The 25861-nt window shown below is 38.1% G+C and overlaps 1 protein-coding gene across 11 annotated transcripts in view; it reads right to left on the bottom strand.

The window, feature by feature from the left end:
• Positions 1-25861, bottom strand: part of KCNMA1 (potassium calcium-activated channel subfamily M alpha 1) — a 511181-nt gene that overhangs the window by 51577 nt on the left and 433743 nt on the right. For all 11 annotated transcript variants that reach the window (XM_059820930.1, XM_059820929.1, XM_059820934.1 and 8 more), the window contains 3 exons: positions 16678-16771; positions 3491-3614; positions 343-567 (listed from right to left, as the gene is read on the bottom strand). In XM_059820930.1, coding sequence (XP_059676913.1) covers positions 343-567; positions 3491-3614; positions 16678-16771 — 443 coding nt within the window. The remainder of the gene's footprint in view (positions 1-342; positions 568-3490; positions 3615-16677; positions 16772-25861) is intronic.

The raw sequence follows: 25861 nt of genomic DNA, 5'->3' as shown, positions 1-25861 counted from the left end.
GTAATGTCATAAATAACTACTGTCATTCTGTCAGGGAAATCACAACATCAGAACTGGCTACATGCAGTGCACTATAGTGAATGTTCGATATATAACACAGCTAATACATTTGATGGCAGCTGAAATTCATCTGATGAGGATGACGAGGAACCGAACACTGCGGCAAATATCTTCTAATAAGGTCTCACAGGGCTCTGTTTTCATAGACACAGTAAAGGGAAAATCTAAGTCCTCAGGCCTATAAGTAGACAAAAGTAAGACAGCCTAAGATCAAAGTCAATATGAATCTGTCCAGTTGGTGTCCTAAATAACAAAGTATCAATAATACGGTTTTGGACTTACAGGCAAGATTGAAACCTTGGGGAAGTTATGCAGTGTCTCCCATTCCCTTCTCAGGTATTCAAGTGAACCCACAAACACAATGTGCTTGAGTTCATGGTAGTGAAAGTTGCTGGCTCGTAATGGCATTACTAAATTTCTTAATCCAATCAAAGCAGATTTAACGTCCCCAAATATGCAAACGACTACATGCCCACTTAAAACTGTCATCGCTGCTTCACTTCGAGTCTAAAAAAAAAAACAAAACAAAAAGACAAGGGAGAAATGAAATAAAGGGAAGCTTAAATCACATAATGAGTTTTAAACCAGGAAAAACACAACTGTCAATATTGTTCATGCACAAAGAAGCGGTTTGATAATAGCTGTTCATTTTACCCTTATTCATCCTTCATTAAATGTGCTCAGCAGAAGAAAAATTCGTTCTTGTTTGCAAATCCTTCAGTGTTTGGGAAGACATTGTACTGGACCGCACTCTGGTCCTCTATATGTTTCTACACATGTGGATTAAGACTCTGGTTACAATCAAAGTACTATGGGTTTAGCTAAGAACAGAATTTGACCTCCTATGCATTTAGCCATTAGAAAGATTATAGAAAAGAGATGCAAAACCATGCCTTAGCTGACAAATGACTAGTGCTTTCTTTTCAGGACCAATTTGAAAAGGAAAATGTGAGTGTCCAATGGTCTTAGTAGGGCTTTGTGGTATTACACATACCTTGCGAATTGAGGACCGTATTCTCTTAGAATAAAAGCTCTTACTTTAGGACAAGCTGCTACTACCCTGAGAAGCAATCAAAGAATGCGCTACACTGCTCTGCTTTACAATGGATGCCCACCGTACTCCACAGAGCTTCTGTCAGTAAGAGTGTGGAAAATCATGACTAATACTAACTTTTCAGGCCCACTGGACTTCCTGAGGTGGTGAATAGATAGAAAGAAAAGTCTCATGGAGAACATTTGAATGATGTTTAGAATTACCTTCTTGTCTCAGTGACAAGAATAAATCTTTGCACTAATTTCATCAGTGGTAATGCCAGTTGAGCAGGCAACTCAAACACCAAGATGATTAAATAAAGTCATTAGGAAAAAAAGACCTTAATTCCTGGAGCAAGTCTTAGCATTACTGCACTCCATCAAGTAGCTGCAGATCCACTGATATATTGCCAAGAAGTTGTACACTCAGTACCATTACATAGAAGTTTTGCCAATGAATAAAACTAAGTGGTGAACTGCAAAATTTTCCCCTCACTTATCCATAGTCCATGTCCTTTTTCTAAATTATGGAAGCATGACAACATGCAATGCAGATTGGAATATGCAGCAGAGGTGTTCACTATGTAAAAAGAACAGGAACTCTGATTAGAAGTTTTTTCATCAGTTAAAAAATACATGAGCTTTCAATTTCTCTGGGGCAATTACACTGATTTTCATACAACTCTACCGAGTGGTCTTGGCCCTTCAGACAGCAGAAGACATGAGCGAATGCTCAAGTGAAGCATGTAAGTTGTCCCATGCCTCTGCCTATGGGTCTGGAATACTCAGACTTTACAAGACAGAGATCAAGTCTTGAAAGAAATTATGTAAAAGATGTCACTCTATAGTCATCGATCTGTATGTAGCCACGTACATTTGACTGTACGTCAAAAAAAGTTCTTACTACCTGATGCTGCTGAATCTTGCAGAGCCAAAACAGACCTTGGGCAGAAAAATTAATTCTTTTCTGAGTGAGGCATCATCAAGCATCAATTAGGAGACAGCCTGGGAAACCCCATCATCTTCAAATTATGTACTAATTTGTACTTGTGTGGTCTCTAAGGACAGCGTTAAATTTGCATGGAGATGAATGTAGACATAAATTGTGGACTGAGTTTGAAAAGGTGTAGGGAAGCATTTTGCTGGCAGTGTCTTTATTGGTGCTGATGCATGAAGCAGACAGAACCTGGCCAGACTTACAGATTCAGAGGCTAGTAGGGGGAAAACTGACATGACATCACCAAGAGATGACAAATGACGGACTCCACAGCACCGTTTTTGGAGAAACACTTTTCAAAGTGAGACAACATGTAAAGGTTGTCTGCTAAAATGTGTTTAGAGCATGAAGGCAGATTTCTATCTCTGTCTATTACAAAGTATTGTACAGCAGGGCTGCCCTCCTTGCCTGCCAAATACATATAAATGCATGCTATTTAAAGCTGTTCAGCCAAACTCTGTCTCACAGTTCAGTCTCTAGAATTTGGAATTTACTTGCTTGACTGTTTAAACACTGATATTGCAATTCCAGGCAATGTCGTGGTTATTACAGAAACCCCTGAGGAGAAGTGGAGACAAGCTTTTAACCCCTGATTGCTAGAATAAACCAGGGCTGTCACCATGGTCGGCTACACCATGCCACAGTGCAGGAAAATCTAAGAGAGCAGGCTCAGGAAAAGCTTTATGAAGTGCGACACAGTGAAGATCCACCAGGGAGTTCATTTCAAGTATCATCAGTTTTGCGTATGAGATCTGAAGTTAGTTACTTGTTACTCTTAGGTATGAGTACACGGACACAAGTGGCACAAACTTTCACCGAGCAAAATAGACTGTGATAGGCCTTCTAATTATTTTTAATGACTTGAGTCAGTTTGATGGTTTCCCCAGTTAAACAAACAAAACAAACATAGACTAGGCTCACTACAACATGCTAGAAAGGCAGAGTAGTAGTACTACTTACTCTGGCCTATTTGGACATCTCGAAATGTTGGAAATTGTGAGAGAAGTTCTAAGAGAGCAAAATTCACATCAATAAATAAGAGATAATGCAAAGCAACACTTGCCTGTATCAGAATCATTACTGTAAAGAGACAAATGGGGTATGTAAACATTTAAATATTTTCAGTCTTAATTCTCTAAAGATTTAAACTCTATATGCAAATTTCAGCTTATGAAAAAGAAATTCTCTATTTTGGACCAATTTTTATTGTTGCACTTGGCATACAGATTTATATAATCATAATTCTTTAACGAAAATGCTAGCTTCGATTTCACCAGGCTGTGTTTCTGATTTCAATATGCTGGATTTAATGATAGTAGAAATTAATTTATTAATCCATTAGCCATTAGTTCTATGGTTCAAATAACCTCTTTTCAAACACAACCTATCATCAATACCTACCAAAATGACCTTTTCAATGTCCTTGGCCGGACACCAATGAAACATCCCTGTAGAGTCATATTTTTTCACATTGGCATCCATATTGTCAATCTGCTCGTTGCCAGGAATTAACAAGGGGTCATGCCTGCGGAAAAACAAGTTGAGGACAACGTAAGTGGAAAATACTATGAATTATGGATGGAAAGATATCCCAAGAGCTGTGTACAAAGAGTGGTAAAAGTAAAAAAATGAAATATATTTACACTTTAGCATGCTTTCAATGTGGGCACTTTTAAACAAAAGCTGAAAAGAAAAAAAAAGTTAGTTTTTAAATTTTGGGTGCAGTTTTGAAGATTTTTCTATACTCTTTCTACACCGATGACCATTTATTTTTAAACAGAGCTTTCTGACACCATCACATTCATAAAAGATTTTTTTCTTTCCAGTCCCACCCCTCCAAAATAAATATTGGAGTTGCTATTAGCATCTGCAATGAAGTAGAAGGGATAGGAACAGAGCCCCATGCTGACTGACTGGCATAAGTATGGAAAGCCAATTACTTGCTTTTACCACATACAACTTCTGACGTGATGCTCTTCACAGTAAAAGCTTTAACAGGCTGCACTTTAAATATTTTAGGAATTTGCCCAATCATATTTTGCTTTCCCAAACTGAAGCCCTTTAAAGATTCAACAGTATGTCATTTTAGAGCAGACTGACTAACAAATGCCCACATCTGGAATACATGATTTTAATACCAAACAACAATGTCCATTTTCTCCGACAACACTACCTGTGATAACCTTCTAAGTGTTTTTGCAGTAAGATTTTAAAGCACAAGGCTTCTCAAAGGAGAATCAAATAAAAGACATTTTTATAAACGTGCTCTCCAGCAATATAGTTACATCTAAGCACAGACAGATACAGTTCTTTAATTTATATGCTAAAATCAAACATTAAGCTAAGTACTAAGTGACTCCAACACTCTCAAATGCTAGTGAGGACCCCTAAGTGATTGCATTATACAATAGCATTAGAAGGAGGACCGTGTTTACAAGGCACAGGGTAAACTGACCCTAAAATCTTAAATTCAAAGAGGGAACAGAGCTTTGTCTGGCAAAACTACAGTCTTTACTTAAGGTCTTTGTCATGAATGCTTGAAATATCCTGATACAGAATTGTAACATTTCAAAGAAGAAAATATTTGCAATGTAGAAATATGCTAAGTACTCTGAGAGAGGTAGCCAAATTTTAAAGCAGCTTGGCTTTTGAAGCCTGTTAAAGAAATGCCCATACTAGATAAACTCTCAAAACTGGAAAGTTTCCTGCTTTTAAAGCATACACGCCAGCAGACTGTGCTAAGAACCTCTCTTCTGCATTGTCTGCTAAAGCAGACTTTGAACACTGTGTATGATATAGGTTAATTTACCCTGAATATAGTACGATAAGTTACCATGCTTAAAACAGTTATGCTTGCATGCCTAAGAAAGGTATAATCTCTAATTCCATCAGGGTGATTAGTTTGTGTAATTTTAAAGCCACTGATTGTATATCCATTGAAATCAGTGGAAAATTCTCATTCATTTCACTCAAACAGGGTCAACTCCATAGAAAGTGGCTTAAAAGAACTTGAGAAACTACTAATACAATGTTCCATTTAAACCAGAATCTTTTGATGCTTTAAGAAAAAGCACTGCCCTACATAGCAAAGGCATAAGTAAGACTCATCTGGAAAAAGAAACACTATGTTTTTGAAGATTTTTACATTCACTCAAGAGAAATACAGTTCAGTGCATTTCACTATCAACCTACCGGCACCAGAGGAGTCTCTAGGGGACTACCTGGAGTCTCTGACCCTACTCCAGGTTTAATAACGAAAGGCCTTGCATAACTGTGCTCCCTCTTTTGTGGGAAGCAGAGGTGACTTCCTGGTGCAGAAGCTGTACCAAAGGGTTTTGTTGTGGAGATGTTTTGGGGTTTGTTTTTTTTTAATTTCTAGAAAAATATCTAGACTCTGCATTCTCTTACTCCATCAGTGAGCTACAGCCATGGTAGTTTTGCCTGAGAGCTAACTGTGATGCTGTTCATAGGGCATTCCTTGCTGCTCGTAGTTGCATGTGATACAGTAAGGTCTGCAAGCATGGATACAATTCCATTTGAAGATTGTACTAATGTTCAGACAACATTCAGTGGTGCTCTGTCCTAGCTACTTTTTCTGATGGAATGTGTTAGCTATGTATTTCAAAATAAGAAAGTTTGCTAGAAGGTTAGTAATCTTCAGGAGCTTCCACTGGGAAATGGTTTTCTTTCTGCTGTTTTGGTGTTTTGGGGTTGTTTTTCCCCAAACTTTCAGAAGACATTTCTCCATGAGCTTTCCTAGCAGACCACTGAAACAAAAGCAAAGTTCACTGATCAAATCGCCTGCTTTTCCCTTCAGAAATCAGATGCATATAGGAAGGAATTTTCTTTTTCCCTTTCCCTTCATCAGAGAAACTATAATAAATCAATTTGTAAAAAATGCCAGTGTTTCTTTTCTACTCCGAGATTTAAAACTAAATAGATCATCTGAAGCTTTCACACAAATGAGTATTTAGCAATACTGTAATCCCAGTCACAGAAGTGATACAAATTGAAAGGAATGTTATAACAAAACAGGTGATAAGAGATATCTGACATCAAATTGTAGTCAACTGCCTTGAAGTCTGAGACAATTTTTAGCGTGTGTGTGCTTAAAGCCTAGCGCAGTTCTCTTTTGGGTAAGGGCCTTGCATCCGAAAAGGGAATATTCAAAGTAGCTTGTGCCCAAGATTTATTAGAATTTTACCTCAATACTATATTTTCTAGTTATCTTAGGTTTAAACAGAAGTGTGCTATGGAAAGGGGGAAGAAAGTGTGCTATGGAAAGGGGGAAGAATGTGAATCATCAGATATAACTCCCTATTGAAGTTTTAGGTAACAAATTGTAATTTTTTAAAAAAAATTAATTTTTTTTTAATCAATACATGCACTTATTTGCAACATGATAAACTGTTTGGATCCTCTGTTTCACTGCTCACAGCAAGTGAGAGCATTAAAAGAAGCAAACAGGATGGGTCGCACAGGAAAGTATGCTAATAGATACTATTGAACTACTTTTACTCTAGGAGAACGGATTATTGCCTGAGAAGGCAACGATGATAAGACTAGCTGTGCTTTGTGTTTCAGAATCTGTAGGGTTTTACATGTAAGTGTGTTTATTAAATTTAAATCTTCTGGGCTAAGCTATTATTTTAATCTCTCTTTAATCAATGATTTTTCATTCTCAGCAAAGCAATCCCTGAAGATGTCTATGGAGGTTGAAAACTTTGTCCTCAGATGTTAGAAGATACGCTGGCTTATGTACTTAAAAACTGAATTGATCTTTGGATTTCTTTTTTTTTGAAAACCATGATCATTTTATGGAGTAATACAGTAATAAAATACTATTACTACTTTGGACATAATATGTTCTTGTTAATCAGATGATCTAAACCTGTTTTGCAAATACTAAAAATTAATTAAGACAGACACACAGAGGCCAAGGCTGTCAAATCTGCCTAAGGGGTTTGGACACCCTCTTCCTATTAAAATTCATATTATACAAAGCATTACAGTTGTTGGCCTTACAGCCAAATCATGACTGAATGTTTCTAGAGTCTGTCTGCCCGCCTCACCCTTGAAGATGGCCCTGTGAAGCCATGCTTTAGTCACATTGGCAGGTTACTGTTGAAATGCTTGTATTAGTGCTGCAGCTATTGTATTCTCCAGGGCTGTAAAGTCATCTGCTTGAAAAATTCAAATGATAGGAAGAGAACCACCTTATACCAATTAAAATGCATAGTGTTTGCTTTAATTGAGATGTTGGCTTTTATGGCTTGCAATGACCAGAGCATTTGGTCATTCCAGCTAGGAAAAGACAGACATGTATAACATGCATGGGAGAAAAGGAGCAAAAGTTAAATTTCCCTCATCCGTAACCCCAGTTTAAAAATAGCTTCTCTGGTTCTTATGGCAGATATTACATACGCATGACTTAGAAAGAAGAGCAAAATACCATCTTTTCAAGGTTTTGAAGAGCATATAATGCCACTTATGATCAATTAAACTTGAAAATGATGCTAAATGCCATGCTACAGCTGCAACCCCCAAAAGCCTGCCTGGAAGACAACAGCCTAAAGCAAAATCATAAATCCCACTTCCAGCAAACCTATTGTGAGGAAGCCAACGTTACATTTTAAAGAGCACTGCTTTCCTAGCACACATTTATAACTACTGCAAACTTACTTACTTGGAGTTTTTGAGTCTGGAACTTCTTGGTAATGACTGGGAATGGACAAAACTGAAAAGACCATGCAGGGCCAAATGGCTGCCTCATTAAATGACTGTTGTTTAGCATATCCTTGGATTCTGTCACCTTTGTCTCAACTCTCTTGCTATCATTCACATGCATTTTTGAGTATTAAAGCAATATACCCTCACTGATCTGCAGTGGAACTGCTCTGTATGTTGAGCACTGGGAAGACAATACTGTATGACCATAGGGACCCTGGTATTGTTTGAAAATAAGCTGTAATCCATTAGTCTTTGCACATCAGTAAAACAATGTCTTGGCTACTTTTTATTCTGCCCTACAATAAAATTGTCCTTATATAAAATCAATGGCAAAACACCCCTGGGAACAACGCAACTCCTCTTTAACCCATGTTTGTTAAAGTCTGCAATTATGCCTTTCTCAGATAGATATACTATATCTGGATTTTGCCCACAAAAAGATGTTTAGCAGACCACTGCTCAAGATTCAGGGTCTTGAAACTCACCTTGTTTGTGGGCCAGGAATTTTGAGTTTTCCTGACTTTGGATGTGAATGTGGATGCGGATGAGTGGTTGCAAGTGTATGCAGACACCTACTTAACTTTAGGAGGAAGGAGTGAGTAGGTTTGCTGAAGGTAAGATAGGGACTGAAGACACACTAGAGAATGTCTCATGCCTTTGAAATTTCTCCTACAACTACCCTAACAAATTGTGGCAATTAACATGCTGTTAGTGTTAGATGTATGCAGCCAGTGCAGGTGCTAATAATTGAAAAAGCATTTAGAGCTTTTACACCCTGGCTGAATATTTCATGATGTGCTGCATGTTTCACTATTTACTCAGTGGGTCTCTGTCACTTCAATCTTTTCTGACTGCTTTGACTGGTGCTATAAAGCTCAACCAAGTTAGAGTGACGGCTTGTCACAGGCAAACTCCACTGACTCCAGCAGCTCGCTGGGACTAGCTGTGAAGGTTGTCACGACATTCTGATGGAATTCAGCAAATGTTTTGTGACTCATACACCCAACATTTGTCGGCTACCATTAGCCATTCCCTGTGACCCTCTGCAGTCTGTGTGGATGGCATTAAGTTGTAATGAGAATTTGTTGCCTATGTGTGTTACACTAATGACACTCTCTTACTGATCTTTCCTTTCACAGGTTAATCAGCAATGAAATTTGTAAGGATTCAGTGCCAGACGCACAGGGCTTTAGAGAAGAAAACCCAATGCGACAAGAGAAAGAAAACCTGCAGTTTACTGTTAAATGCTTTCATTGTCATGTTCAGAAGCTATCCTAATATTGGCTACAATCTCACACTGTCTGACTTTTTCCCTAAATCTACAAAGAAGAATATATCTAATACAGTGGTTGGTACCTAGTGCCCTGTGCAAGCTTACGGGCTGAATTACAGTGCTAAGAATACTGATTCTCTTCCTTCCCTCTCACTCTGCCCAGATGTTGCTGAAGTTTCTTTTTTATCCTCAGAAGCCTTACTGAAGAGTTCACGTTAATTTATCAAGACTTCTAAGGACATAGTAGTCTTGATCCATAGTAAGGATATAGTCTTGCTCATTAAAGTATCTCAATACCTCAGGACATGCTCAGAATATGCTTCTGAAGTATGAATCCTCTCACATAGAAAAGTAACAAAATAGTTAACTTTTAGACTTTCATATGAGCAATTTAATGAGGGGGAGACAAGGCACACAGCCAATGCATCTTCTGGTTTTAATGTTTCCCATTTATATACATGCAGGCTGCAGAACTAGCAATCTTTGAGGGGTAGGAGAATGTACCTGAAAAAATAATTTTTCATTTGTAAAAGAAAAAAAAAACCACAGTTAAGCGGCATCATAAAATATAGGAGTGGTTTTTGCCACTTAAGTGAAGTGTGTAGCCTTTATACCTTATGATAAAAGCTACCACTTTCGCAAGTCAAAGTTTATAAGAAAATGTTATTTTCTTTATAACTGGTTTAAAGCTGAAGAGTTTTTTCTTTCCAATGCCTTCATCTGAGTGGATCTTCTGTTACCCTGAACTTTATAAAAAAGCCTGCTGATTTTTTCTGCTGGAAAATTCTCCTTTTCTTTCCTGACAGTGCTCTTTCATCTCAAAACACTTGTGCAAGATTTCACAGTATTCTAAAAAACATCTGATGCTGTTCTTATTCCAATGGTTTATAACACAACTACCAGTGGTAGCAAGAGTCAGAGGGCTAATGTATACTACCCCCTATCATTCAAACCTTTTCATTCTATAGCCTTGTTAAAAACAGGTCTAAGACAATATAGTCATTACTTGTGGAGGAATGGCTTAGTAACAAGGGACACAATCTGATTCCCATGAGCAACCCAGTCTTTGATGAGGGGGAAGGCTCAGAGGAAACCGTTAACTGTTCTTGAAAGCCTGTTGTGATAAGAGAGAGTGGAATGGTAAACAAGAAGAAGGAGCTACATTCGCGAAGAGAAGAAGTGCTCTTGTGCGTGCACAAGAGCACTGTACCAATCTCACTTGCCACCTTGGCGCGTGAACAGAGGCTGTACGCCAATTATACAACTGTTGCGAATGCGTGTTCTTGGCATCTGTCTATATATACTCTGTAAGCTTGAATAAAGGGGAGAACGACTATACTTATACTGAGATTCCATCGTTACTCCGGGTCCAGCTCCCACTCCAACAATTACTGAGCTACTCCTGTTGCTCATGTTGGCTGTAGTGAACTTGTAAAACAGAATCAGGAAGTGAAATGTGCTATTAAATACCTGCTGTGTTGCAGCTTAGTTATCATTGCATATTAGCACTGGATAAAGTTAGCCTTGTAAATCCTTAACAAAGGATGTAAATTTTAGAGTACATGATGGAAATCTCCAAGGCTGAGGGACATAAATATAAACCATTATTATGGTTAATCAGTGAGCTTTCACCTCTTCAAACCTTACCTTCATGCCTGGTTTAGGGGAGTCATGGAAAATCATAGAATCATAGAATTGTTTTGGTTGGAAAAGACCTTTAAGATCATCAAGTTCAACTGTAAACCATGTCCCTAAGCACCTCATCCACAGGTCTTTTAAATACCTCCACGGATGGTGACTCAACCACCTCCCTGGGCAGCCTGTTCCAATGCCAGGCAACCCTTTCAGTGAAGAAATTTTTCCTAATATCCAATCTAAACCTCCCCTGGCGCAACTTGCAGCCATTTCCTCTTGTCCTATTGCTTGTCACTTGGGAGAAGAGACCAGCACCCACCTCTCTGCAACCCCCTTTCAGGTAGTTGTAGAGAGTGATAATGTCTTCCCTCAGCCTCCTCTTCTCCAGGCTAAACAACCCCAGCTCTCTCAACTGCTCCTCGTAAGGCCTGTGCTCGAGACCCCTCACCAGCTTTGTTGCCCTTCTCTGGACACGGTCCACCACCTCAACGTCTTTCTTGTAGTGAGGGGCCCAAAACTGAACACAGCATTTGAGTATTTGGTGCGGCCTCACCAGCGCTGAGAACAGGGGAACGATCACCTCCCTGCTCCTGCTGGCCACACTATTTCTGATACAGGCCAGGATGCTATTGGCCTTCATGGCCACCTGGGCACACTGCTGGCTCATATTCAGCTGGCTGTCAACTAATACCCCCAGGTCCTTTTCCGCCAGGCAGCTTTCCAGCTACTCTTCCCCAAGCCTGTAGCATTGCACGGGGTTGTTGTGACCCAAGTGTAGGACTCGGCACTTGGCCTTGTTGAACCTCATACAGTTGGCCTCGGCTCATCGATCCAGCCTGTCTAGATCCCTCTGAAGACCCTTCCTACCTTCAAGCAGATCAACACACCCACCCAACTTGGTGTCGTCTGCAAACTTACTGAGGGTGCACTCAATCCCCTCATCCAGATCATTGATAAAGATATTAAACAAGACCGGCCTCAGTACCGAGCCGTGGGGAACACCACTTGTGACCGGCCGCCAATTGGATTTAACTCCGTTCACCACAACCCTTTGGGCCCAGCCAGAAGGGGCCGGGAATGGTCAGATTGAACTTATTTTACCAGTTTTTGCTTGACAAATATTCCCCTCTAGACCTCCCATCACTTTTTTTGGTTCCTCTGAGAAAGCTCACAGTTTCACCTCATGGAAAGGCAGCACTACAATGGCAGGGGCAATACAAATTCATCCTGAGTGGCACTAGCAGAAATGTGTGTGTACGTTTGAGTGTATGTAGCTGGGTGAGCAGATGAGGCGATAAATGTGCACAGCCATTGTTCATATACTTAGAATATTACATCCAACTTCAGGAAAAAAGACAGGAGGTTTCCCCCTCAACTTCAGATAAATAATCTCATTATGTTTCCGGAAACATATGCCAAAAAGCTCACTTTTTTCTGTGTCACTTAGCTGGGTCTTGACAGTCTCTGAGCAAGTTTTATGGTTTGGTTGGGGGTTATTTTAGATCCTTGATCAAGAAAAATCCTCAGGCTTATGAAATTCTCCTTGGCAACACACTGAAAACCCAGCGTCCTCTGATGCCTCTGATTCTTATATGATCAGGGACACTAATGATAATGACCCTTTGCTGAGTATGCTACTTGTCTAGAGGCCTATGTCAACTACACCGCTACATTCAGAGTGGACAGGGACAAACTATTTGTTTGCTCTTCAGGCCCCTTGGGCCCTGTCATATGCTATTTGTTCTTGCATTAAAAGGTAGTTTGACTCAGCTGGGCTGACATTTCCTTCAAGTCAGTGTATTCCACTCATGCAATAGCAGCTACCAAAGCATTAAGTGTGGACATAAGCCCCAGCAACAATCCTTTTAAGTGGCTTTTTTGATTCATATCCAGGGCTTTTCACATTTTTACTGGTCACTCTGAAATCCAAAATGACACATTTTTTTAAAACTAGCTTTGCTATTTGATATTTGGGTGACATAGCCTCCTCATATTTAACATGGCTGTTCATCAATAACATGCATCAAAACCTGTGACTGTGAGATGATGAACACGTGACTTGATATCACTGCATGACACCAGAGGCATCAAATGGTTCTACTTTTCTTCCCCATCTCATGAAGAAGGAGACCTGATATATGATTACTCTGCTACTCACAGCTTTCTTTCCTATTCCTTCCACTTTCTATTTTAATTTTACTTTTTATTGCAATAGGATGTCCTTGTGTTCACATCTTCACAGGAGAAGTATCCATTTTTTTCCTGTTGGAGTTCAAGTTATTTTTAAATAATACCCACGTTCTTGTGGGTTTAATGGGACAGACTTCTGTTGATGTAAAACAGATAGAAATAATCATGACATTGCAGAGCATTTTTCTAGTTAATTTGCATTTTTAGCTATAGTTGGAATTTGAAGGATATGTTTCTGATCGATTAGATTCTTCCAGTATTGCATCAGTGTGATTCTGCTCATGTCATTTGATAAGATGCGGGATTCAGTTAGAACAGTGACTTTCTAAATGTGAATCTAGACCATTTGTGACGTATACAAAGAACGTATGTATGCCTACCACCTATTTATTTCAGTTAGTAATTTATTGGCATTTAGAGACAATAACATCAAAAAGACATTAAAAAGATGTCTTCAATCTATCTATCTGGACCTTATTTGATAATGCAGCTTTCTACTTATGTGTGAGTAAAGCTCAAAAATTCCCACTTTCTGAGCAGGTCTAAATAAGCACCTGTCAGATCTCTTGTCATGATGTCCCAGGGAATCCCTATGATACAGCTTCTGTCCTCTGTTCTACTCCAGTGATAGCAGAAGTCATAAAGTTTTATCTCATGGCATAATCCCCTCTTCCCTGATTTGCCCCAGCCACTGTGGAAATCTAAAATCTACGCAGCATTTTCAACATTATCTTAACTGTAGGGCTGCTCAGAAAGTGATCCTAAAGTTATAGCTCTGATTACAATTTGTAAATGAACTTTTCACATATTCCTCTTTTACACGCTCCAGACTTCTTGTCCTCCAGGCCCCCCCTAGATCCAGGACCATAGCTGAGGAAAAGTCCGCAAAGTAGCCAGTTGTTCACAGGGGTGAAGCTGGCTTTGAAAAGGAGCTTTTAAAGTAAATTTAGGAAAAATATTGCAAAGATAAATATCAGCTACAGACATGACAGTGCCTTAGCTGATTTACCTCTTGTGTACTTTTAGCTGACGTACACTAAAGATTTCTGGGCAGGAAAGCAAGTACCTGTCACTTTAGGTAATTTACGAGGATACAGGATAATACAGGCCACCTTTGTTTATCGGAAAGAAGAAAAGCGTTTGGCCATCACACACAAAGCTGAACAGAGTTCTCTTCTGATTTAGTCAACTTTCTCTTATTTAGCACCTTGAACCAAAGTTAAGTCAGTGTAAAGGGTAAGACAAAGAGATGGTTGGGTCTGGGCAGAGGCTTAGGGTGCCAACACAGGGCTGGTGAATAAATTTAGCAGCAAGGGAGAAGAGGGAGAAAACAATGCCTGGATTTGGAAGCCTGGCAAGTTCTCCACTCGCTGCTCGACCTGTATTTAGCAATTCTGATGTGCTACTGAGCAGACAGCTCAGGCTCAGGACGACTACTCTCCCTCAGTCCCTCTTCAGCAGGCAATGAAAGCAGGCTCCACTTTGAAAATCTTCCCCCATCATGCAAACTGACACAGGCATGCTTTTCAAAAACCCACAGCCAATCTGTTGATCATTACTTATTTACAAAGGCCTTCGGGCAGAAAGTCCTGTAAAAACCATACTTGATACGGTATACACTAGCTTTTTCTGCTTGTGGAAAAAAGTACCCCTAAGGCTACCTCAAACCATCACTTTCTATTGCACATAAAATGTACCGTGTAACACTAAAGTATTTAATATATATGGTATAATATATCTACAGGAAAGGCATTTGTGTAGAAGTATGTTACCCTGTATTTGGTAATTTGATGTTTTGCTGAAGGCTATGACTTGAAAAAGCCTGCACCTAGTACAGAGGACCTGTCATCTCAGTACCCAAGAGCCAATAGAATAAAGAAGTACCCTTAAGCAGCAAAACTTTGACACAGCTTTGAAGCATATGAAAACAGTATAACTCCCCAGAATTATTATTACTCAAGATCAAAGAAATGAGGCATACTTTACATAGCAAACAGGGACAGTGTGCTCAGCTCCAAATGCTTCAGCTCTTTCTCTCTCTCTCCCTCTCTTTCTTTTTATTTCTATTTCCCCAAAATTAGGATTGGGGGGGGGGGCGGGTGTAATCTCCCACATGTTTAAAACTTTAAGTGGTTAAAACTATTAGCACCAGATAAGAAGACTGTCCAAAGCTATGTAAACTGAAAATGATGCTAGCATGACAACTGGCACCATAAAAATGAGAAGCTTGCCAGCATGTTCATTTTATTCTTCCTCATAAACTGTAAACAAGCATGTAAATCAGTGTCATATGGGCAAGACTGAGCTAACAGGAAGGCAGAGAACCTTTAATGATACATTTAACAGAAATAGATGGTCAACAGGAAAAAAAAGCCACAGCTGGGTGCATTTTCCTCTGTGAATCAATCTCACTTTTGGTTCTGTAGTCTAAACAGAGATGAAGACGACTTGTAGAAGTTATGTCCTTGAATATGCCCTATATTGCAGTAACAATAAACAAATGTGGGTGCTTCTGTAACTTGCCAAAGAAAATTTCCAGCCTACTGACTGAAATACAAAGAGGAATATTACTTAGCTGTATCCAGAATTCTTAAAGGAACAAAAACATTGTCAACAATAAAAGTTATGAAAGTATAGAAAGAACTATATATTCATATCAGTTTTTTTCACTTAACCTCTGCGACTGCAGAGCAGTTACAGTTAGATGTACACCCAAACTGGATGAATGTGTCTATATATGTAAATAAGCTTACATTTTTCTGTATATATATGCAGTGGAAAATCTCTGCTATGATATTTAGTTCTGGATACAGTTACGGACTGAGGCTCTAGCCTGGCTACTTTAGATATGCAAAACCAGAGTAGGAACAGCCTCCTTGTAGAAAACTCCAAGTCCACTATCTGATCCTGTTCTGACTGACTTGAGCAGGCAAAAGGTGAAGCACAGTGAGACAGAAAGCAAATGCCATGTTATTTTAATAGATTCCAATTTCGTGTTGCAGTTCTAGTTTTAACAAATCTCTTAGAGGTAATTTGCCCTATGGAAAGAAACTACATAGTTATACAAAGGTGTACTGGTGTAAAATAATGTACACATAGCAACAGGGGAAAAATATCACTAACAAGATGATGTTTTCATCACCCACTTTTAGAGTATACACTACCCTTTTAAAAATCCCTGTATTTCATAATTAATGTGCTTTTAGCCTGAGTAAAACTGCATTAGTTTTGAACTTTGCTTTGGCAAGTACATAGATTATTAGACTTTTTTATCAGTCTAAATCAATTAACAGAAATTTGATTTCAATCGACAGGATAAAAGGAAGGTAATATTCAGGTTCATTTTTGATTGTGATGATACATCTCACATATGGCCTTAAGTACAGAAAACAGTACTCAGAGGGAATCCAACAAAAAGAGAATTGCCTGAGGCAAACTAACCACATGAGTTCCCCTGATTGGTTAGTGCTATCATTAGTGCCACTGCTGTTTAAGAACTACACACGGACAGGACAGGGTGACAGCTAAGACTTTAAAGCCTATGTATTTTTCAAACAGCTTTTCAAACTGTTTTTCATGACAGAATTTTTTTCAGCTCTATCATTAACTGCTGACAAGCTGACAGAATAAATACTTCAGCCTTTCAGAAACCATCTAACAATCTTTTTTTCCACCCCCTCCCCTTATATTTGATGTGGGGGGAGGCAAAGAGGAAGGAAGGAAGAAAGGAGATGAAGATACGAGTTTCTTACAGTCTTACCTCATCAGTTTGGGTGAGGAGTTGGGTGAATTTCGCATGCCTCCATTTCGCTGCTTTTTTTTGGGTGATAGTGTCGACGGCTGCTCATCTTCAACTGGAAATATAAGGAACTCATGAGATTAAGTACTGCTCTAAGTGCAATATGAAATACAAGTGAAGTAGCAAAGAACACACACTCTATGTCCATTCACTCACTGATACGTCATTGCTAACATAGGCCCAATACTAATAAAAATCAAATACATGTTAGTCGAAGATATTGGTTTGAAGGAGAAGCAGGGAAGAATACCAGGGTTTTGAACACAAGCGTTCAAATTGGTTTCATACTTCAAAAACAAAGTGGGGAACCACATTCGGGTTATTCTTAGAGTTATTTTCAGTTAATCTGCGCTACAGAAAAGTAGAATTAGTGCTCTGCTATATTCCCAGAAAGATGAAGTACTATTTGCAATACCAACATAACAGCTGCCAGCCTGCTTTTGCTAATGAACTAGACACCAGTTGGTTCTTGCTCCTCACATGCCAAACAACAGAGTCTTCATGAAGAGATATAAAATATTCAATGCCTTGATGTTCAATGATTCAGTTAGTCAGGAATGTGAACGCAGCCTGCCATTGTGCACAGATCTCCAGCACAAGTCAGACCTCATCGCTCTACCCTTCTCAGCAAAAGGGAGTTTTAACAGGAGTGAACAGAATGAGGTTGAATGGAAGTGGGGAGACAATACCTGTATAACAGAGGATGCATGTGTTATGCAATCTTTTAATGAGGATGAGGTGCATTTTCAATGACAGATCAATTTCCAGATGTAAAATCACTTACAGTTTTGCCAATCATAAACTACTCTTGGATAACCTATGTCACAATATGTATTGCTTAAACAAGTGCAGCTTCCTAATAACTCATCTATAAGAATTAACCATCATCTTCACTGTTTCAAGATTGTTACTGCACTTGATAATCTGCACATAAAGTTTACATGTGCTATCAAAGGGAATTATCTTATGCCTGCTTTCTCAAATTCACACTAATGCGGAATTATTCTAATATGAAGAAGGAAAAATACACCTTTTTTTCCATCCTATTGTTAACCGAAAAATTAACTAGAAGATAATATAACTGATGCCTAGGAAGCTGTTACTTTAAAGCTAAAAGGAAAGAGATTAGTAGTAGTAGTCGTAGCAGCTATATTAAAAGAGCGTAATACACATCAGCAGTGCACAAGCAGAGGCTGGAAAAAAATTCTACTTGCAACGAGGTACGTAGGAACATCAAAAAAACCTGGATATATGTCACCTGCCCTAGACTTATCTGGGAAGAAATTAAGCAATATCCTTCTGCTATAACTCTCTTCTGACACTATTTTATTACAGACTGCATTCTAGCCTGTCATGTCTGTCTGCTTGCCCAAGTCTGCTATGGAACTTCATTTTGCCTTGGTCAAGACCAAAGGACCGGGCCCTGAAAAGGTAGATGTGCTGTCTTTTTAAATGACCTGGCATCACATAACACGTCAAGGGAATCAAAATAAAATAAAGCAATGCAAAAGAAAAACAAACAAACAAACAAAGCTAACCCCAAAATAAATGACCTTAAGAGTGGTGTAAAAGGTAATACTTAGATCAGAGCAATGACTATCTAATAATGATTTATTTCACTAACTTAACTTTCTTTTCTTCTCAGGCAGCATCCCCAAAGACAAAGCCATTTCCTTATCATTTGACTATTCTTTTTTTCCAAGTCAGACTCCTATGGTGGAAATCCTTATTGATGATTAGTCAAGTACCACTCTTTGTTTGGCTGAGAGATAAATAAGCCCATAGAAAATTCTGAAAAATACACAAATTGGAATTTTCTTTCTGTGACAGTTTGTTCGGATTAAACTAGATCACTTCAGTATTTAGCTATTTGTAACATGAAGTGAATATGCACAGAATTATTTTGTTTGTAATATCTTTCCATTTCTGATTATAACAAAGTGCAAGTATTTGTGCATTTCAGAACACCATCTGCAAATCACTCTCTTGGAAATGGCCTTAGTCTTGTTTTAAACTTGTCTATCAAAAAGTTATTTCCATGCTATTCTACACAGACAAAAGGTTGCGTTCAAGATACACACTGTGGTCTCTTATTCTTTATAGGATATAAACATTCAGTTCTAATCTGATGAATCCACCACTTAAAAGATCAAAGGAACAAGAACCATGCAAAATGTTCCTTCCAGAAACCAGCTATAACTGATACGTTTTCCTCTCTTGGTAGTAAAAATTCTAAATTTCATTTAATTTAATCTGCTTCCATGGGGTTACAGAACGTTTGTCAAGAGATTCAGTATTGCACCATAAGTAAAGTGTATTCTTATACTATTTTAACAGTTTATGGAAAATATCTAGCAATCAGGACCATGTGCAAAATCTTACATTAACAAAAGTCAACTGTAGATCATATTATAGCCAGAAATATTTCTATGAACAATAGAAAACACTATTAAAAAAGAGTATTTTCCAAGTATTCACCTAGCTAATAAGACTCCTGTCTGATCCTTTCAAATACTGAAAGTTAGTACAATAAGGATCTTTTGTACTCTACAGTCCAATATTTGTGTTCTCCTGTGCTTCCAGGTGGTGCTACCCCAACATCCGATTGAAAAACAAAGTCTTGCTAGTAAACGCCCAGAATAACCATTTCTAGAACTAGATTTCTAGCAGTCTGTAGTTATTTTTGGTACTGCATCTACAATAAATAACATCCCTCTTTTGATATGTGCTTGTCATATTCAAATTATATTACTGTAACCAATTGCCTGGGAAGTCCAAGGTTAATGTGGCTCACTAGTTAATACCTGTTAGCAAAGCTTTCTGAGGGATCTCAATTTGTTGCTAAAGCAAAGCCTTGCTTAAGCAAGGAAGCCATTTATTCTCATTGCAGCAATGATTAGTGATCTATCTTAATCATATCACATCCAGACGTGATTTTGTTTTTCAATGAAATCAGTGCACAGAGTTTACAGGGCATCTGCAGTTTAGAAATGCAGCTCCATAAGAATGGGGGAAGGGAATCCATGAAGCTGAAATATGTGAACGGTATATAATGGACACCATTATCTATGGCTTTGTTCCAAAAAGTGTTGCAATGATAACTCACAAGTGGCTTCTTAGTAGTAAGTAGGATATAAAACATATTTAATTATTATCCTTCAGATACTCTTATCAGTTTCCTGAATATTTAAAGAAATAGATCAAGCAAAATTTTTAGTAAAGCCATAAAATACCGTTTTAGTTTCATGGTTCCTGTGTTGGCATTAATTTAAAAGGGAGTCTTAAATTTGCTTGTCCTTCTGAAAGACAACCATATTTGAATAATGGGCTGTGATATATGACAACTCAACTCGGATGTTGTATGTTTGACCCAGTGCTTTTGTTCATGAGAATGTGTCCCCATTTTTAGTATTTTTGATGTCTTTATGCTACAGGATTTGTATTAAAATACAGTCATATCATATTATGCAGACTTTCTTTACCAGCTTTCATGAAAATTGCAAGTTCGTTCAAGAATTGGACACAGAATTTTATAGAACCAGAACTCAATCCAGCCTCTGAGTTCTAATAAAATTCAGAAGCTTGTTCACACATCCCTAAGTATAACACTTAATGTAGGGTTGCAACAACCCAGTGTTCACTTGTCTAACAGGCAGAGAATCTAACAAGTTTTGCGGTTCAGGAAGACTCAGTGCTAGAAAAATGTCAGGCAAGTCTAATGAGGCTTCAGATGCTCCGGTTTATGCTGGAGTTTAATTTAAAGTTACACTGATTTTTTAACATGTTTGCTTATTCTTGAGTAAAGAGGATTCATTATTTCAATGACATAACCTCCAGACAATGTTCCGTGAATTGATTTAAGATGTGCTGGTAATTTTAACAGCCTTAATGTGGAGCTGAACATCTGTAACAACATATTACTTGCCTTTTATCCTCATTTCATTTTTTAAGCAAAATGAAGGGATTGTCTTTCAGAAAAAGTGGACAAGTTCATAACTTTTTTCTCTGTTATTTTGTTACTATTTTTTAAATAAACCTGTCTCCTTCACTGCCTCTCCCAGGTCACTAGCAGAACAGTTTACAGACACTATTTTTTAGACCCCAAAAAGAGCTGGAATTTGAAATAACATCTATAATACTGAACACACGAACTGGAATACCTGATAAACTCATTCTGCCTAGCATGTAAATGCTTCAGAGCACATAAACCATATGAAAGGTAAAGCACAAACCACCCAGAAACATTAGTTGACTAGCTATCTTGATTAACTTATTAATCACCACATCTGGAGAAACCCACATCTGTAAGCACTTAACAGAGCATTAGTAATGTCATAGTCACATTGAAAACAGACTGCAAAACCATGCACAAACCAATCTGTATTGCCTTATGCATCCATCTACGGGGCTACCTACGGAGATCTTGGTTCAACCCCGGCTTTTGGGAGTGGTAGCGGTATTTTACAGGCAAGCTGAGTGCCCTTTGCAATCTACAGTACGTAGATTTTCCTTGTTCAACAGAACTCAATAAGTTAAGGTGCAGCAGCGAGGGGTTGTTGGGCAGGAAGAGGCTCCCTTTACGGTTATTAACAAGTGGAACAGGTTCCAGGATTCCTTCAGTGGACTTGGCACCAACCAATGCATAAGTGGTTGCATTCTTGAATTGATATGAACATTTTGGGTAACTTGATCTAGCTGCATTCTTTACTTCTAAATAATAAGAAAAAATTTAAATTAATGTCTTTATATTAAAAATTATTTCAAACCACAGGCATGAATCAATTTTGATATTACGTGGAATTACAGACTTTAAAGCTTAAAGTATCAGTTTCTACAGCTGAAATAAAGGTTTATACCTGCAGCTTGCTTATGCTTTTTTCTAAAAATCGCTTTTTATAGAAGAATACTTATAAAAGGATTATTCCACAATATTATTATCTTTAAGCAATAATCCCATCCTAGAGTAAGTGTGTTGGAGGCAACACTTATTTCCCACATGTTGATAAAGGCATTGAGATTTACTAGCTGTGGAAGATGTTTATTCCTATGAATCTACTGAAAATGACAGGGGAGGTATAGCACTCTGCTGCTATTAAAATAAATAAGGAATAATAGAAAAAAGTAAGGTCAACACTTCAAAATTGTGCAAGAATACTTATGGAATTAAACTGATGTTTAGAAACCTACATAAAAGTTGTTGGGTATTCAGAAATGCTGAATACTGTAAATTTCAGGAGGTCATACCTAGCATCTCTGAAGAGAAAGCTAATAAATTTAATTTCCTAAATATGGATTTAGCTTGAAACTGTGATTCTTAGTCTTCCATTTCTAATATATCAAAGCTAATTAAACAAAACCCCCATATTAATACCTCTAACAAAAGCCATCCTCTGTAAAAGACAATAATAAAATGTTTTTCTGGTAAAAATATGCAGTAATGATCTCCTAACACTCCTTTCATTCTGAATGAGTATACTGTAGAGAAGAAGGTATATTACTGAGCCACTAAGATCTTATATTCTGTTATGTATTATGAGGTGAGGAGGTTAGGTAGGGAGTAGTTTATGGACTAATAATCTTGCAGCATTATTTCCATATGTTTCAATTGCCTTAAAGTTTCCAAGGAGAATTTCAAGTAGACAGTAGCTCAAAATTGTTTGAGGAGGTCAGCATGTTTTTTGGCATCTTTGTCTAGTTTACCATCAGCTAGAAATACTATCTGGTAACAGGAAAGATATGTAAATAGCATCCACATGCTTGCCATTTGTGTTCAAGCACAAAATCTGTCTCTCTCACAAAAAAGGTGATTATATGTGAATTACAAGAATCCTTTTTAGCAAGGTTCAACTATTTGGTGACAAAGTACCCATTCCCATTCAACGATCTCTGAACTGATGACTTGCTACTACTCTGACTGAGGTGGATAGAAAAATCAGTGAGAACAGAACTAGAGTCTAACTCACAATGTTATTCTGCTCTTTGCTAATAGTAGTAACATTTAAAGTATAATGATAACAATGCATACTCATGAGAGGTCACATAGCTTTTAAATCATTGGAGGACAGCATATATCTTCGATTAGCACAACTGCCACAAAAAATGTGGTGTATCATATTGGATACACTACTTGAAAATTATCCATCTTACCTCAGAGTTACTGAGTTTTTGTCAAATTTTGTACTTCTATTTTTGATATTCCTCCAGCGAAACAATTTTCAGATGATAAAATATATCTGCAGAGACCTATCTCCCTACACAAGTCACCACTCAAGCATGTATTTGAACACTTTGAAATGCATCAATTCGGTCCTATTTTTAAACTACAGACAGTAATATTGCAAATAATCTCCATAAATCTACATGCCTGCATCAAAGTATCTTCACATACAATGGAAGAAGACCAAAATCTATTAATAATGCTTATCCACCCTCCAATCAAGTAATTTAAGAAACACCATAATCTTTTTACAGTCTCTTCTGGAGTTCAGTAAGTGATGGTTTCAGATACCAGACCTGACTATTAAGCACTAAACTTCCGTAACACTGTATGTCTTATGGCACATTCCATGCAGACATAAGCAAGCTTTCCCAAGATTTTGTGCTTGCAGCGGCACAGCATGAGCCAGAACTAAAAGACCTTATCTTTTGGTATGGCTTAATAGATTGAGCTTGGCATCATATTTAATAGCATCACATGATCTTGTTCAGCATGAAGGCAGACTGAGCTGCTTAAAACACATCCTACTTCCCTTTATTTCCAACAGTGTGGACACGGTACTACCACTGAAAAGCAAAACTTTAAACAATGGGGATAACAGAGTTGCCATTTTTTGTCGAATTATTCCAGATTTGAAAGTTCTAACTACCAGTTTCATCCCCTGACCTCTAACCTCCTGCCTCCGAGAAGAGCTCAGCTGCTTCAGCTGAAAATGTAAGAAGCCCCACAGTGGACAACTATGAAATACCTTGTTCATAGGACAAGTTTCTTTCTGACTCTAACAGCTTATGGCTCATGTCTTTTTACCCAATCTTGAAAAGAAAAGATTACAGTATAATATCTGAATAACCTACCTTTGGTAGAGATAATCATTTCTTTCTCCACTCCTCTAATACAATTATATATTTTTACCCTAGAAGAGTAAAACTGGTTATTTTTAGTCTAAATAGCCTGTCAAGTTGTGCATGCACACTGTGCCACAGGCACAAGCATGTCAGGATACACATGGAACTACACGTGCGAGCACAGAGGTGCAATTTTGAACATAAGGTATTACTGTGCTTTCCGATTAAGCAGTATTCTACAACTAGGTGAGAAATACAGGCCAACACCGTGACTTCGGCAGATACATACTATAATGCGCAGAACCTAAAACTTACTTTGTATATAGCATTCTGTTGTTCAGCAAAAGCAGTTTCTTTTTATTAAAAATTTCTTAAAAATTTGATTGGGTGCTTGTACCACTATGTGGGCTGATTTCCATAGAAAACATATTTGGGAAACAAAGATTGCTGTTAATTATATGGACCTAAATACATCCTTACATACTGCCACTGCCTCACTAGGTTTGGCAACCAAATTGTCTGGATTGGGGTAATTTGTTGTACCACTGTGCAATGTTAAACTACAACCTCCAAATCCACAAGGGTTCTCTTCCAAGTATGTGATGAGCTTAGCACCAGCGAGTTCACTAAAAGAGAAGTATCTTCTAGTCACAGGTAGATTAGTTTCTCTTTATCTAATATGACATATGCCTTTATTTTCAATGCAAATGGTCACAGGACGAGTGTGCTGCCTGCATTGTTTATACTGCCAAAGTTCATTAGAACTATTCAGGACACTTGTCGTGTATCCATAAGGCATTTTGATTGTTAACTAAGAATAGAGATACTTACTGGCCATTTTGAGAGTAAATTTTGAATAGCTTTTTGAGAATGGCAAACAATATGGAAGTGGGTAAGTGCAGAGTAAGAGTAAGAAATTCCATGTTTTCTGTAGCATTTCCTAATTACACCCTGGGTGAACACTACCTGCTTTTGGCAAATGCTGTACAGAACTTGCCCAAGAAACCTGTCAACATTAGACAGATAAAAAATAATGTCTATAAAATGTGAGATACTAATGCGATTTATGCAAAGGTATTTTGAAGCTGCATACATTCCTATTCCTTTCCCCCACCGTCAGGAACTCCCTTTCAAGCTCAGTGAATATACACTTGCCTACAGACTGCATTACGGAATCATGCCTGTTTCTATTTCTATACATTTTATTTATTATAATGAAGATAATTTGAAATGCAATCTGCAACTCCCTGAACATTTTTAAAACAACCAATGTAGTTAATCTAATGCCTATGGCAATCTCTATTTATTCTTTGCGAGCATACACTTGGCACAACTTAAATCTGGGCTGAGCTTTAATTTAAATGTAACAAGGCAGAATACCAGTACAGTGCTTTCAACAAAATGGCTGAAACTGGCTTCAGCATGATTTGCCTGGAAGGGAAGATGAAAATGTGTTTTAAAGGAGAAAAAATATCCTGACCAAAACCAGACATTCTAAACAACCACCACTGATACCCACTGCTCCTTTCCTCCCCCATCTCTATCAGCTGCTAGGCTTTCAGCACTGTTTTTCGCCAGACGCTAGCACAGTGTTTTCCTTCATAGTCAGCCATCAGCCAGAGCTGTCACTTGCAGATACTTCATTTTTGTTTCAGTCTAATTCATACTGCACCCCCTTAATCTCTGTAGTGAGTAATGCCATGTCACTGCGCAGATATGCCAGATCCAGCACTGGAAGTATAGAGAGTTTTTTTAACCGTTAAACTATCTTGGTTTGAAAAAATATTTGATTTCTCCCCCCAACTTAACTGTTCGCTTTCTCCTAAGCATCTTCCCAGCTGACCTCCAAAGGAGCAATCACTGTTCTGCAATCTGGCATGTCTTCCTTAAAGCTCAGCTTTCACATGGTGGGTGAAGACAAGCTGCAGCTCTGTATTACTAAATGCAAATAATCAATATGTTGATTGAGCTTTTGGCTACCAGAGTTCTTTTGATGGGAGTGACAGTGAGCATGACTTCCCTCTTTCAATGACAAGCCTCTTTAGACTTTGCTACCTACCACTTTGTGAATCAGGCAACTGAA

The sequence above is a fragment of the Gavia stellata genome, chromosome 9 (assembly GCF_030936135.1).
Source record: "Gavia stellata isolate bGavSte3 chromosome 9, bGavSte3.hap2, whole genome shotgun sequence".
Lineage (NCBI taxonomy): Eukaryota > Metazoa > Chordata > Aves > Gaviiformes > Gaviidae > Gavia > Gavia stellata.
Note: the sequence above shows the minus strand (reverse complement) of the source record. Positions and strands in the feature narration are given on the sequence as shown.